This window comes from Eublepharis macularius, chromosome 7, assembly GCF_028583425.1.
Source record: "Eublepharis macularius isolate TG4126 chromosome 7, MPM_Emac_v1.0, whole genome shotgun sequence".
NCBI lineage: Eukaryota > Metazoa > Chordata > Lepidosauria > Squamata > Eublepharidae > Eublepharis > Eublepharis macularius.
The window spans coordinates 96,708,692-96,724,248 of NC_072796.1; the positions used below are offsets into that span (position 1 = coordinate 96,708,692).

Below are 15,557 nucleotides of genomic sequence, written 5' to 3' on the forward strand. Positions count from 1 at the left end.
AGCCTATAGGCATCCATGCAAAGGGAAAAGTCAACTGCCCCCAAACCTTCATGGCCATGCCCAAATAGCCCAGAGGGCACAGGATGCTAACTACAACCACAACCAATCCCTCATGCTCCAGCAGTGGCCAAATCTCCTCCCCTGCACCTAATCATGCCCCCTAGATAAAACCCTACTAGTATGTCAACTCACTAAAAAGAGGGCACAGCATCGGGCTCTGTCTCAGAGCTCCTTGGTTGCTCTGTGAACTTAGAGCACAAGGTGACAGGAAAAGCACAGAGGGGGCACTTTGCAAAATTGGGCAAGCACATAGCACTTACACTTCTGGGGGAGAGCACAGTTCAGAATGTTTAACTAACTACCCCAGCTTGCTTGCCCAGATTTGCCTCCCTTGTTCCCCACAGAAAGAGGCCAGGTGCCACCCTCACAGTGGTGACTTCTACAACTGAGGCCAGTGGCATGTTGGGGTGGGTGGGGTGGGGGGCTGAGCCTGGCTCTCTAGACACCATGGCCTATGTCTAACAATGAGGCAGGCTCAGCATACCAGACAGAGCTGCCTTGGGCAGGGGGAATGCTAGCAGCCCTGAGGAAGGCTGTTAGACTCTCTTGGCTGGACTCTCCCCCACCTTTGGGCAGAGAACAGGGCACAACTGTGGATTGGGTGGTTGCTACCTGCTCCTTTATACCCTCTTGATAAGGTGGCAAAGTACCCCTGGGACTCAGTCCCTTGCAGGATCAGAGCTTAATGCAGCAGCAGCCGCAAACCCATCTTTACCACTTACAGAACACTCCAACATTGGATGGGTAAGTGTCATTTGGATGGCAGCAGCATCTGCCTCAGCAGGGTCTCCAGGCATGGACCTATAGATTCTTCCGGGGTGCTGCTGTGGCTGACTCTGCTTGACTGTGGCTGACTCTGAGGCTGCGCCCTTTGCCAAGGCAGCACATATCTTTTTCTGTCATGCCATTGGCAATCCATCTGATAGACCTGGGTGCATGGCCCTTACAGTTCCCTTCATTATGCCCAAACTGCATTTGCAGCCTGGCTCCTGGATCATCCTTCCTCAGGCAGCAGTTTGACCTAGGAATCTGCCTTGCTTGCAAAAAAGCTCCCTGAAAAAGTCCTTAGGGAATAGACTAGTGTCACACAAGTTATGCAGGCGTCTGTACACCTCTGCCACAATGTCCTTTAGGATTGCATTATTAAAATACTTCTCAATAATCGCAAGAGTTTATGCAGGAAGAGGGCACATTTGTTGTCCTCTTTTTGAGAAAAAGGGTTTTTTGCTCACTGTCATTTAGTAATTTTTATATTTACCTGCTGTGAACTATTAAATCCACTAGAATTTGTGAGTGAATTGTTTCCAGCATATAATCCAGATGATGTTGTGAAACTGCTCCCTGAAATAAACAAATAAATACAAAACCTGTATGAATAACCAAAACAATGTCTTAAGAACATCTAAAGTAATTGATATATTTGTAAATATTTTCTCTATTTTAATGCAAAAATAATTAAACTTTGGTTTTCATCAAATGATACACTTTGGAGGAAGAGATTAAGAAAAAACAAAATGTAATGGAGCTTTTCCTTTTCCTCCTTCAGGCTGCAACCACTTGCTTCCCATAGAAATCCTAATGCTGTGGGAGATAGCACAGAAGGCTGCAGCTGGTGGAAAAAACAGCATGAACTGAAGGCCTTTTTCATGAATCGAAGGGCCTTCTGTTCACTCTGCTGCCTCACTAGATACTGCCCATTGATGTCCAAACTAGGGTTGCCAGGTCCCCACCTAGTCCCACTTGTTGCCCTGGGAGCACTCCCAAGTTCCACAGGGAGACCAAATAGGGCCATTGCAGAGCGCAGGAGTGCTACTGCAGTCTGCAGTGGCCTGATTCGGCCTGAATCTGGCCCGAATGAGACCATTGTGGTGTGTGGGAGTGTTGCCGGGCAGAGCTAGGGGGCTTGGAGTGCTCCTGTGCTCCACAGCAGCCCAATTCAGGCCACCACAGTGCACAGGAGTGCACCGTGTGGCCCAGGAGCACGCCCTGAGAAGCGTGTTCCTCCCCTGCTGGCCAGGGAAGTGGGGGCAAGGGGTGGAGGGTGGGATCCCCTACCCCCAGTGGGGGACTGGCAACCCTAGTCCGAACTTTGCATTAAGTGAAGGTTACATAGTTATTACAATTAAATGCAGTAAGAGCAGAATTAAAATGTATAAGAATTCAGTTTTCTTTGAGATACCCATAAAAGCCACATATAGTGCATTTCTTACATTTCTGACTACAATCAGACAAAAAGAATTATATAGTGAGCCTCATATTCACACAGAAAATTAGCTGGCTAGCATGCTAGCTTATACTGTACACAGAATTTTTGATTGGGGAATGAATTCAGGCATGTGATTGACCACCTATTGTCTTAAAAGTATAGTTCAAAGTGATTCTAGCTAGGCAATAAATCTCTCAAACCTGAATGTGCTTTTCAGTATAAATGGAGATATACAGGATGTGCATCTCTGTGTACCACTGCTATCACATTTTCGTCATGCTATCAAAACACATGGGAATTTTTTCACTCAAGTCTCTGAGGAGCGTATCTACTTCTCCAATAGTGGTACATGCAATTATTGTACTTAATATACAGCCTTGGGCAGCAATTTTCTCTTTCATGAAGAAGTTGCTGCTGTTCCAACACTAAGAGCATTATTACATGACATCTGAATAGAAAGGCCATAGCCTAAATGTGTCTGGACACTACAACGCTCACTCAACCTTTGCTGCCCCAAACAGACAGATGGGTCCTCTGTGTTAATGCCTTTATCTACAAAGCTATGCTTTCAAAAGGGCAGCAACCTCCTGTTAGACCCAAAAGCAAACATGAACATATGGACACTTAAAGGGAAATTATGTGGAGAGGGGGGCAGGGCAATTAAAAAACCTACCATTGCCAGGAGAATAAAGATACATTGAGGTAGTAAAATATTGCCATCATCTGCCTTGGTCATTTATCATTATTATGGGATATAGTAGCCATGAAGTTCAGAAAAGAGAACAAGAGGAGAAGGAAATGGTCCTAAGGTTATGGATCAGAATACAAGGGTTCGGTTCCTTGTTGTGTCACGGGCTTGTCTCTTTTTCAAAAACAGAATACTTCTCTCCCAAATCTCCTCTCTCAAAATAATTCTGTAACTTAACAGAATGATGAAATCATGGCATCAACCTTTCCCCTCCATGAACCTTTGACTTGGGTGATACAGAATAACTGCTTATCACTTGTGAAACATAAATAAATACTAAGTCGTTGGTGTACCATTACTTCTTCAGAAGTAGTGAAAATAAAAAACTTGAAAATCACAGCAGTCTTGAAATGATTCATAATTTTGTAAATGTCACGTATAAAACTGTAGTCTTTGGCTACTAGTTCTTATTATAAATACCTATGGAGGTAACAATACCCAAAGATTAGCAATAGCTCAAATGGTAATTCACTGAAGGGCTCTTACTGTTCAGCAGCACTGTTGAATGGAGGGGAGGGGGCTGGGAATCTTGTTTCTGTTTCTGGGGGGTATCAACAGGTGTTGTTGGAGTCATAAGGGTTGCTGCCTACGTGCTGTACCGACAAATGGCTGTTTGGTGTTTCTACTTGGTACATCAAGCAGATGTGTCCACCAGTGAACTGCAAGTGTCCACCACTGCAAACATTACATTTGGTATTGATGCAAAAACACCAAAAGCTGAAGGTATTTGTTTATTTATTTATTTAATTAAAATATTTATATGGTGCCTTTACCCTGAACCTTTCAAGACCTGTATTTCTTGAAAGAAACCCTCTTTGGAGTAATATACACGTCCATTGGCATTCTGTATATTTTTTTTAAAAAACATACATGCTCGGAATGTTTTAGCAGAACAAAGTGCTGCCAGGGAAACAGGAAGAGGCAGTTCAAAGGGATCAGCTACTGACATGCACCCTTAAAGCAGGTAGCAGCCAACTGACACAGCTGCTTGTTTTAGGACTTGATGAGGATAAAAAGTAACATGACTTAAAAGATAACAAGTGATGGAACTATATACATTACTGACTAAAATGAAAATGAATTATCCTGATGAGGTTGTTGCATCTATAACTTCAACTTGCCTAGCTTGTTTGGTTTCATGCTTTACAACTGCCTTTGCACTATATATGCAGTTGAGTTACTTAAGGAAGTTGGAAAGAGAACTGTCCATTAGCTAAGGTAAGGCAAGCATCAATATTTTGGCATGACATGTAGATTGGCTACCTTTGAAGATTTATGACACTCATTTATTTATTTATAGTCCACCTTTCTCACTGAGCCTCAAGGCAGATTACACAGTGCAAGTCAATACCATCAATGAACAATACAATAGGGTGTGGGTTATAGAACACATGTCAGATCAATGAGCAATATTTGTAAGTAATGAGAGAAGACATGAGCTAGTTAAACATGCTTTATTCATTATTTTTCTGTAACACCCAAGTAAGAGTCGTTCATATTTATATATCAGAATTCAGATGCTGAGCACGGCATACATGCATGGGGTGTACGGTCCTCCAGCCTTAAAACTAGGGGTGGGGGAGGGCTTGTGGGGGGCACACATCCAGAGTCCTCTTTACCTCACACATACGCTATGCATGAGCACACTCTGGAGCCTCTTCTGTCGCACCGGGAATGACATCATTCCCAATGGGACAAAGGAGGCTTCGGAGTGCATGGGAACATGCTCCATAGCTCCCGGTCCCATTCCCCATGCCTTTCCCCCTCACCAGCCAGGTGAGTGGTGACGGGAGATGGAGGCTGGGAGCAGGAGATTCCCAGCCTCCTTGGGGAACTGGCAGCCCTAAAGGGTTGGTTCCATTAATCAAAATTCTATGATAGTTTAGGCTGAGAGCGGAACTACAAGTGACAAAAGGCATAGGTTGGACACTTGTCAGCTTCCCTCAAGTTTTGATGGGAAATGTAGGCATCCTAGTCTTGCAGCTTGGCTCTCTGACTGCTGTCCAATGGACTTTTCAACTGTCAATTGTCCAACATTCCGCCAAGCTGCCTACATTTCCCATCAAAACTTGAGGGAAGCTGACAAGTGTCCAACCTGTGCCTTTTGTCACTTGTAGTTCCGCTCTGAGAAAAAAATGACAAGTTCAAAGTGACCTAATGAGTGTTGGGGGCCAAGCAGAGATATGAACATAGCTCTCTCTGACATCCAGTACTGTAGCCAGTATCCTCACTGGGCCTCCCTGCCGGCCACCTAGAGAAAGCTGTGCCCCTACAAAGGGATATCTACCACTTAGCCTTTGCCATATATTTCTGGAGGTGGTTGGGTGGTGATTGCTGGTGAAATCTGCTGCCATATGTTTTTCAAAACTTGCTGCTGTATTGCTTGTTGTGTGTGTTCTTTTTTAAATATTTAAGATGTTTTATTGGTTTTAAAGATACTGTATTTTATATTATTCTATTAATTGGAATCCGCCCTGAGTCTGCTGAGGCGGGGGAGGGTGGAATACAAATTCAATTAAATAAATAAATAAATTGGCAGCTCTGGCTTCCAGCCAGAGAGCTCACATTCTGATCTATGAGAGCAGAAGGAGTATAACCCCGAGCTCTCAGGTGAGTGGTTTCCGTTTCCAGCAGGCAGTTTGACAGGGAGGAACTGCTGTTGAATTTTCAGTCACAGAGGGAGGTATTTGAAGCTTTTGCTTGACATTCTGGTGCTTCAGGGCTCTGAAGCACTTGCTTCTGTTCCATAGCCAGGCTCGGGGGCTAAGCCTAGTGGGTTACTCATCTGAGGAGTCTCTGGAGAGGGTGGGGTTTGGGGAGGAGAGGGACTTCAGCAAGGTATAATGCTATAAAGGTAAGGTTGCCAGCTTCAGGTTGGGAAACTCCTGGAGATTTGAGGGGTAGAGCATGGAGAGGACAGGATTTGGGGAAGGGAGTGACCACAAGCAGGGTATAATGCCAGGGAGCCCACCCTCCAAAGCAGCCATTTTCTCCAGGGGAATTGATCTCTATGGCCTGGAGATCAGTTGTAATTCTGGGAGATCTCCAGCTACCACTGGGAGGCTGGCAACCCTTCCTTCCCCCCAATCATGGATTGCCTCTGTCCTTTCCTGTACAAGAATATTCCTGTCTCTCCCAAAGAGCATCTACTCTTTCCCCACAAGATTAACCTCCTCTCATAGATTGTCTCTGTCCTCCTGTCCTTTAAAAGAATATTCCTGTCTCCCCAAGAACATCTCCTTGACTGTCCCTTCAAGGAGTACTTCTGTCCCCATTCCAGCCCCAGAGCAATGTTCTGCTCCCAGGAACCATCATTCCACTCTGGGGGCTGTCATGCCATTCTCAGAGAAAGACTCTCCAACTCCATCCCATGTTTTCATTGCAACTTTTTAGCACTGCAATGTATTTGAAAGTCAGAGCAGTTTTATCTGTTCCCAGAGACCGTCATTCTTCTGTGGTGGCTGTCTTTCCAGCCCCAGAACAGTTTAGCTGCTCCCAGGGACTGTCATTCCACTCTGGGAGCCATCATTCCATTCTCAGAGGAAGATTCTCTAACTCTATCCCATGTTTTCATTGCAACTTTTTGGTGCTTCAATGTGGCCAAATCCACATTACTTCTTTTTTTCCGCGTTTTCCCCGCATTCTCCCCGCAATCTTGAGTGCCGGTCACATTACCTCATTAAACAGACGCATTTCATTCGCATTTCTCCCGAATATGTGGTCACAGTTTTTCAACGGGAGTTTCACGGTGGCCGTGAACAGTCCAATGCGCAATTTACGCGGTTTTTTTAAAAACCACCCCCCCTTCCTGTCTCTCCGGCCGTTCCGAGAGTTCCTATTGGCTGATTCAACTTGCAAGTGCTCCGTAGTCTGCAAAAGACTGTTTTTGACTTCATAGCATTGGATTTATTGATTATGCTGTTTCTGAATCAAATCTGGTAGTTTGAAAAATCATTTTGGGGTGAATCCATCATCAGAACGGACTCGCAAAACTTCCTTTTTAACTGTTTTTTATTTTTTTATTTTATATTACTGTAATATCGAAATTACAGTGAATCAATCATTCAAAATAAAGAAAACAGTCGCTGCCGAGGGCCGCCCCAGCGGCGGGGCTGGAGGCGCTGGGAAGCCGGCGGGCTCATCGCTCGCCTCCTCTCCCGCCGGGGTCAAGAAGGTGCCCGGCAGACCGAGTCGAAGCCCGGGCGCAGCTGGAGGCTCCCAGCTCAGAGCGGAGAAGGGACTGGCCGAGGCATCCCCGGCTGAGCCGAACGGCAGGGCTTGCGGGGGCTGCCGGGACAGCAAGGGTGGCTTGGCCCGTGGGCTGGCACATCCGCGGAGGGGGGCTGAAGACGAACAGGGATTTTAAAAACTGCTGCCGAGAGAAGCGGCGGCGGCGGGCCGGGGATGCCGGCCGAGGAGACAGCCGCGTCCCTCCAAGCCTCTCTCTGCAGTGAGCCAGTGCTGCGCTGCCGGGGGGCGAGGATGCGCTGCGCTGCGAGGCGCCCTCTCCACTGTGGGCACTCCGGCTCAGGCGCTCACCACGCAGAGGCCCAGCTCGCGGGGCGCCTGCCCCTGCGAGGTCGCCCATCAGCGCGGCGGTCCGCGGGAGGGGAGGGGGCGCAGCCTTCCCCCCTTGGGGTAAACGGCCCTCTGGCCACCAAGCTGGCTTGACCCCGCAGGCGCTGCCGCTCCAGTCTTGGAGAGGGGGGAAGGGGGAGCGGACGGCTGGGTGGCGTCTCGGCACGCTCCACTCGCACAGACATGCAACCCGCACCTTTCAAACCAGCCTTTCAAACTGCACCTTTCAAACCACCTTTCAAACCAGCCTCTTCATCCAAAGTGACTGACCGGCCTGAACCCGCCCAAAGCTTGGCTTTGTGAAACTTCAGTAAAATTCGAGCACTGAACTGTCCTGCATAGGAAATGCCCACGAAAGCTTCCCGCATGCTTCAAAATGTCCAAAAAAGAAACGGAAGAGCCATCAGTGCTGTCAGTGGGGGAAAGAGAGGCATCATTATCTTCAATGATGTTTCTTTATAACACAAGATCGAAATAACGGAAAAGTGAGCTCAAAAAAATTTTTAAAAAATGGGCGGGGAAAAAAGGTCCCGCCCAAAAAAGCAGTTTTCGAGCGGCCATGTGACCGGAGGGACGCGCGAGAAAGGCGAATTGGAAGCAGGGATGTGAACGAAGAGAAAAAAAATCACGGATTGGAGGCAAACGGAAGATATCCGATAAACATGCGGGTAATGGGTGAATGTGGATTCGACCTGTATTTCAATGGAGCCAATGCAAGTCAATTGGCATTCGTGGCTCCCATTATATCTAATAGATTTTTCGTGGGGGCACTCACTTTGGGGGTCTATAACTCGGACATCCAAAATCCAATTTCACCAAACTTAGAGGGTGGCTGGAGGCGAGCCTGCTGAAGACTCCCTGTGAGTTTGACATCTCTGACTGTCAAGGGGGCCATTTTACAGCCTCTGGAATGATGTAACAAACCAAATGAACCAAACGAACCGGTTTGCAAACTAGGCAAGTTAGTGTAGGTTCGTAGTTCATGAAACAGGACAAATCACAAACTGCCATGAACCACTACATTCTCAGTTCATGCCCATCTATATACAGGAGTAATTGCTTAACACTACAGTCCCAAGCAAAGTTACACCCTTCTAAACCCATTGACTGCTATGTACTTAGAAGGGTGCAGCTCTGCTCAGGATTGCACGATCAGGCTGCAGCCCTAAGAACACTTGCCTGGAGTATGTCTCATTGAATAAAACAGAAATTACTACTATGTAGCCCTGCTTAGGCTTGGTCTCTAAGTTTCTCATCATGGCTCAATACCTCAATCAAAAGTCAGCACTATATCTGGAGATAAACATAAGACAGACTGGCAGGTATATAAATCTAGGGTTTTGATGTCTACTTTCAGTCTTGACAAATTCTCCTTAGTTGCCCCAATAATCAAAATGGTCCTAGTTAATGAAAGTACAGCACAAGCATTTTAACTTCCTTATTAGCATTTTCCTCAAAACCATAAGCTTCTTCTTATGCTTGCTTCATGCATAGAGCATCAGTAGTAGATTTTGATATGGACTAAATTAATTGCTGTTTAAAAGAAAATGAAAAATCCTTGATGTGTGCAGATATTTTAGGACTAAGGTCAGTATTTTTAAAATGAAAAATAACTCTGTCCTGAAGTTGCCCTGGTGCCCCCGGATGTACCGCAGGAGTGCTGGACTGTCCTATGTGTCCAGTGACAGGACGGAAAAGCTCCACTTCAGTTGAGAGTGAATGTTTGAATCAGCATTAGTACATAACAAATAAATAAACAAATATGAAACCTTATTCTGACATGTAATAGGCTTGAAGTTATTAATTATTAATCCACGATAAGGTTTATAATATTTTCAAAGCCTTTGCATTTTGGCAATTTTGGGGCAGTTCTTGAAAAGGCACAAAGTGTTCATTCAGAATAAAGACAATACAAGGCAAGAAATATTGCCATTGCTATAACTTGGTTTCATTTCAGTAATGATATCATACGGCCAAATCTCATTTGCTATGTGATGATGTCATATTCCCACAAAGAATATAATTACTGAGTTAAGCAACAACAACGACTCCGACATAGCAGGTGAACAGCAATAAAACAGTGAACAAAATGATCTAGAGGCATTTTTAGGGACTATTTCAGAGTCAGACCCTGAAAAAACACAAGTTTTTTTCTTAAAATGTTCTAATTTTATGTCTAAAAAACTTTACATAGCTGAAAGGATTATTTAAAATTCCAATTTCTGTGTTTAAGATGGTTAATGCAGACCTTATGTCAGATAGTCTCCAATGTCATACAGTTTGCTATCAATTCAAAAGGTAAAAGTTTCCATTGCTTATAAGCAAAAGACCAGATCAATACATCTTAAAAGCTACTCAGTATCAACCAAGTATCCAGCTAATACAATCCAGCTAATATATTAACCGCTACTCTACTTCATAACATCTGTTCTAATGTTTCCAGAGGCTCAGCATCCATGTCTTTCACTGACCCATCTAAAATTAGAGAGTATATTTCTGTTGAGTTTTAAATCTTTTAAAAATCTTTCTAGGAAGAATTATATTCCAGATGTACTGACACAGAGAAATATATAATGTATTAGCCATAATGTAAAATATCAAATAAACATTTACATCTGCTTAGGGAAAAAATCTACAACTGATAACATCAATACATTCATGCATCTTCCAAAGTATACTCCAAACATTAACTAAATCATTCTGACAAGTTAACTTGTAGGGAATGTCACCTTAAATTTACAGATTCAGAACATACACCTAACAGATGAAACCATGTCAGTTTATATTTATAATCCTGATATAATTTTTCATGCTGTTCTGTTTTCCATCACAGTAGAGAACTATTATTTTAAAAATAGAATTTCTATGTTAAAATGTTGGTTTTGACCACAAGAAAGACCCTAATATATTTATCTGAAGGGGTGAAATATGAATTGAAAGTTACTACTCATAGAATAGAAAATACTAAATTTTAATCCCAGCAGGAATTTTAAAAGATGTTTAGAATCGGCCAAATTATACACATTTAAGAAAACAGTATCATAATTAAAAGGTATCAGTATTCAGCTAGTAATCTATGCCTTTTATTAATGTTTAAAAAAATAAAATAAACCAAAATAATATATAAACCAAAGTGATACTAGTTTTTTATACAGACCTTGCATTTGGTAACTGTACGGAGCTTGTCCCGGTTGGGGAGTGCTAAAGCTTGCACCATAGCTTAGAAAGCCTGTTTGTCCAGGTGACTGCGTTTGTGACAATCCACCTTCTGTCTTGATGCCTGCCCACAATGCACCTAAATCAGTTAGTGATAGCAAAGCTATTTGTTCATATTTAAACACTTACAGGACATTAAATAAATCACACACACATATTCAAACACTTTAAACACCCAAAGTCACTGCAATCTACAATCCATTTAATTGGAATGTAAAACAATATGATCTTCATAGTAGTTCAAATGCCATAAACTACAGATTGAACTATTGCATAATCATACACGATTGTTTTAGAAATATTGCTAAATAATGCAAAGAAAAGGTAAACAATATGAACTTACAATGACAATACACAATGGAGTGTTACCAACCGTGCAGTTCCAAAGATTTAATAACATTTAAGACTTCAGAAGGAGGGGAGGGATAAAAATTTCTGCAAATTTACCCTGATGCTGTTACTGAGGGTCTGCTGACCTACCAAGAACAACATTTCAGGAGGCTCAGTAGACTGCTGTGGGAAGGGGAGGCAGTAAAGTTCTGCTTTGCAAAGTTCTTAGATGGTTGGATATACCTGATTTAAAGCTTGATATAATAAACTGAATATCTCAAAGACAAATGTAAATCCCCAACTTCTTTTATTTGTTTTTATGTTCTGCTCACACAATAGGACCATTCATTTCTTCATCATGGTTTCTTCTAGCAGTTTTCATATGTCCATGCTTTATAGTCAGGAATGTACTAACATTATGTTTTAAAGGGAATTCTTGCATTTTCATACATACTTGAATTTCATTTACTATAATTGAAGAATGAAATAACTTCTGCACTCTTAAACCAATTCAATTCACCTTCTTAATTGCTAAGGGCATACATTTGTTTAATGTCTTGTGAAGATGTTGGTGGGCTAACAAACAAAAGTGGAGGACTGAGATGAGGGCTGTTCTTGACCAGAACACCCTGTAAGCAAGATGAATCCCAGCAACACTGTTAGTACCTCAGGCATAATTCGGACAGAGAACTTGCCCTGCCTGTCAAGCAAAATGGTCTGTCAAGCTGGTGTTTTGTACACATACCTAGAGTTGCCAATCTCTGTACTAAAGCTTTAACTGGTTAACTGGAGCAAGTAAATATATGCTCACAGTTCATTATATTTTCCTTATAATTTAAAAGTTTAATATTTCAATTTTCATTTACATGTTTATTAATTAAAATGTATTAAATAACAGCCCTCCAAAGGTAATAGAAAAGGAATGAAAACATACCAAATAAGCACATTGTTGAACAATTTAGCCTTTACATACTGTCCACTTAAGCAAAAAACAAAAATATCAATACTGAGCATAGTGAGCAATCCTAATTCTACTTCTAACTAGGGGCGTGCATTATGAATTTCCTAAGCCTAAAGATACACAAAAATTACTGTTTTGGATCATTTCAGTGATTTCCCAGAATGGTAACACAAATCTGGGATTCTTAAGTATTAACCTCCTTCCCTCAAAAAATCTGTGCTGTTTTTTGTGTTTGGGTAAGTAAGTAAGTGGAACCCCTTTTCTCTTTCCAAGTATGATGGCAGTGGTACTTTGTTCAGGAACTCATAGAATTGGATCCCTTGGCCCAATTCATTTGATACGTGAGGGTTCTGTAGTGAACAGGAAGCACTAGTTGTGCTGCAATTTTGGCGTCATTCGGTTGAAAAACAGCCACACTAGACCACCCAAAATAAGTCCGCGATAGGGAATAATGGCAGACTTGCAGGACAGGACAGAGATTTTTCTGCATAGGAAGACTTCTTCAAGTTGTGAAGGAAAACAAACAACAGACCACAGCTAGGAAGAATGGCAAATGCAGAGTTTTCAGCAGAAAAGTAAAAGAAAAAATCATTCAGTAGGAAAATGAAATGCATGCATGCAGTTTTTTTTAATGCCAGTGGCTGGCTGGCATTCTCCTGTCAGTATACCACTTGACCACCATTTTAGGAATCAGTACACAGAAGTATGTCTGTGCAGAAAGACACCTATATTGGGGGAGGGGTCTATAAAATCGAATCCCTTAATTCAATATGCTTGAAACTTAAGGATGCATTATATTGGAGGGAATACTGTGTTCTGTGCCAATTTAATGCCATTGTCTTTTTTAAAAGCTGCCACAGACTCTTGCATTCATCCCCCTTTGGGGAAAAAATGGCTCTGAATTCTGGAACCCAAAAATCCCAAACTGGTAATATCTTACCTAGAAATAAGCAATCACAATTTTAAAAAAATCCCACTGGAGCCTGGATCCAAAACTATTCTGTTACCAGTTCCATCCTCTGAACAACTGATCATACCAACATCATTATTTTTTGTAAACTGTAAATTTCACCAAAATGTCTACCAAATAACTACAATTCTGAATCTATAGATCAGTGGGTAATTTTAAATGATCAGGAAAGAAGGAAGGAGGAAGGAAGGAACTTCCTAGTTCTATTATGTTTGGTTGTTAGTAGGGATGGGCACAAACTGAAATACAAACCAAAGTCTGTCAAGAACCAGGCTGGTTCGTGGTTTACGAAACAGGGGTTCATCAGAGCACATTTTTTGACAAACTGCGACGAACCACTATGATTTTTATGGTAGTTCATTTGGTTCATTCTTTGGTTCATCTCTGCGTACAGTCTGGCTCTGATCAATCTATTCCCCAGACAACGGGGGGGGGGGGGGGTGGACTGCTGCAGACCCTCTGCAGCCCTTGGAACACCAATGGCAGCCCTCCAAAGCTTAATAGGCAACTCTGGCTGCCAACCAGAGACCTCACATTCTGATCTATGAGAGCAGAAGGAGTATATAACCCCCAGCTCTCAGGCAAGTGGTTTCAGTTTCCAGCAGGCAGTTAGACAGGGAGGAACTTTGAGGACTTGTATTTAGAGCACCTGCCCCAGTTGGGAAGGTGCCTCAGTGGTGGGTCAGGGCTCTGACCCCACCCCAGTTTCTGTGCCACAGCCAGACTCAAAAGCCAAGCCTAGTGGGTTCTGAGCCTGGGGGCCAACACAGTGCTGCCTTACCAACCACAATGCCCATTAGCACCCTGAAGGTTAGATTGAGGGTGATCATGGGGGAAAGAAGTCCCATCCTGCTGACCCACCAGTGTCCAGCACTAGTGGGGAGGTCTCAGAAGCAAAGCCTCTTTTTCCAGATCCACTTGTGAGAATGAGGAGGAGGCAGAAGACTTGTTAGCATTGCCAGAGGAAGAACAGCTGCTAAAACTTTTTGAGGAAGAGGGATTTCAGGATGCTGATGAATTGGGGTGTGTGGAGAAACATCCACCTCCTCTATATTTCAACCACTTGGGGCTGCCGTCACTCAGTCCTCCCGGCCCAGCCACACACAAAAGCAGTTAAGCATCCGTCCTGACCCACCAACTCCTCATCCCTGTTTCAGGCCCACACTTTGGCAGCACTTCCGAACCCTCCCCAACAAACCCTGTGTGGTGCATTGCTGGGCTTGCAATGACCTGGTGTGTAGGGGCTCGGACCCCAAGCACCTGTCGTCCACTGCCCTCTGCAGGCATCTGTAGAGGCACCACCCAAGTGCCTCCAGAGCAACAAGAACCATCCAGCGGGGGGGACAATGATGACAAAGAGGGCTTCTGAGCAGGGAGAAGGGGGAGGGGAACAGAAGTCTACCCCAAGAAAGAAGACTCGCACCGAGGGTGCTGTGGGTGAGAGTGGAACTTCCAGGCATGTTACTCTTCAGGAGGTTGTTCCCTCGGGGTCGGTGGCACTGCCAAACAAAAGGAATAGGGGGAGGGCTCAGGAGGTGGGCACTCATGTAGTGGCTGAGATTGTTGCCTTGGATGGACTGCCTTTGTCCATTGTGGAGGGTGTGGGCTTTCGCTGGGTGCTGTGTAATTTCTTCCCCTGGTATACCATGCCCTCATGATGGACCATTGGCTGGCAAGTCTTGCCCTCCATCTACTACTCTGTGGCAGAGCTGGTCAGGAACAAGTTGTCCAGAGCACAAGGGCTGACCATGCACTTCACAGTGGACCTGTGGAGCAGCCATCCACATAGATACCTTGCCCTCACTGCCCACTGGTGGCAACCAGAGGACCTTTGGACCACTAGGGAAAAATCAGGGCCCGAGGAGGGGGGGACAGACCTGCCACCGGGCTACAGAGTGGTTCTGCTCTAGGCATGGGAGATGGATAAGGACTACATGGGGAGGAACATTTCCACCGTGATCAAAGCTGGACTGAGGGAGTGGGTACCTGTAGGGGATGTTGTCTGTGGCTACATGGTCATGGACACCAGTAGAAACATGGTGGCAGCCCTGAATGCCACATCCCTTGAGGGCATTGTCTGCCTGGTGCACAAGATGCACCTGGTTATGAGCGATGCTCTTGGGCTGGGTAGCGCCATCAAGCCCAGGGACTAGGGAACGGTAGACATGTGCGCCTTACTGAAAAGCTGCCTGCATCTGGCTGCCCACTTTTCCCACAGCATTAAGTCTGCCCACCACCTGTATGAGAGGCAGGGAGGAGCCTGCGCACCAGCTTCTCCAGGACACACCCAACAGTTGGAACTCCATGTATGTGATGATAGCTTTTCTAGTGGAGCAAAAAAACCATGGTGCAGAATATCATGTCCTCTGTGCCCATTTTGCAGGGGGGAAAGGAGCTCAGCATTAGCTCTACAGACTGGTTAGCCCTTTCCCAAATAGTCTGTCTCCTGAGGCTTTTTTAGGACACCACCAACCTTCTCTGCTCCTAC

General features: G+C 44.3%; 1 protein-coding gene across 4 annotated transcripts in view; it reads right to left on the reverse strand.

Annotated features, from left to right (window-relative positions):
* Positions 1 to 15,557, reverse strand: part of EYA1 (EYA transcriptional coactivator and phosphatase 1) — a 154,113-nt gene that overhangs the window by 100,493 nt on the left and 38,063 nt on the right. For 2 of the 4 annotated variants that reach the window (XM_054985002.1, XM_054985001.1), the window contains exons 6-7: positions 10,750 to 10,872; positions 1,319 to 1,401 (exon numbers count right to left, since the gene is read on the reverse strand). In XM_054985002.1, coding sequence (XP_054840977.1) covers positions 1,319 to 1,401; positions 10,750 to 10,872 — 206 coding nt within the window. Of the gene's footprint in view, positions 1 to 1,318; positions 1,402 to 10,749; positions 10,888 to 15,557 lie in introns of all 4 variants that reach the window. The other 2 variants (XM_054985000.1, XM_054984999.1) reach the window with 1 other exon arrangement.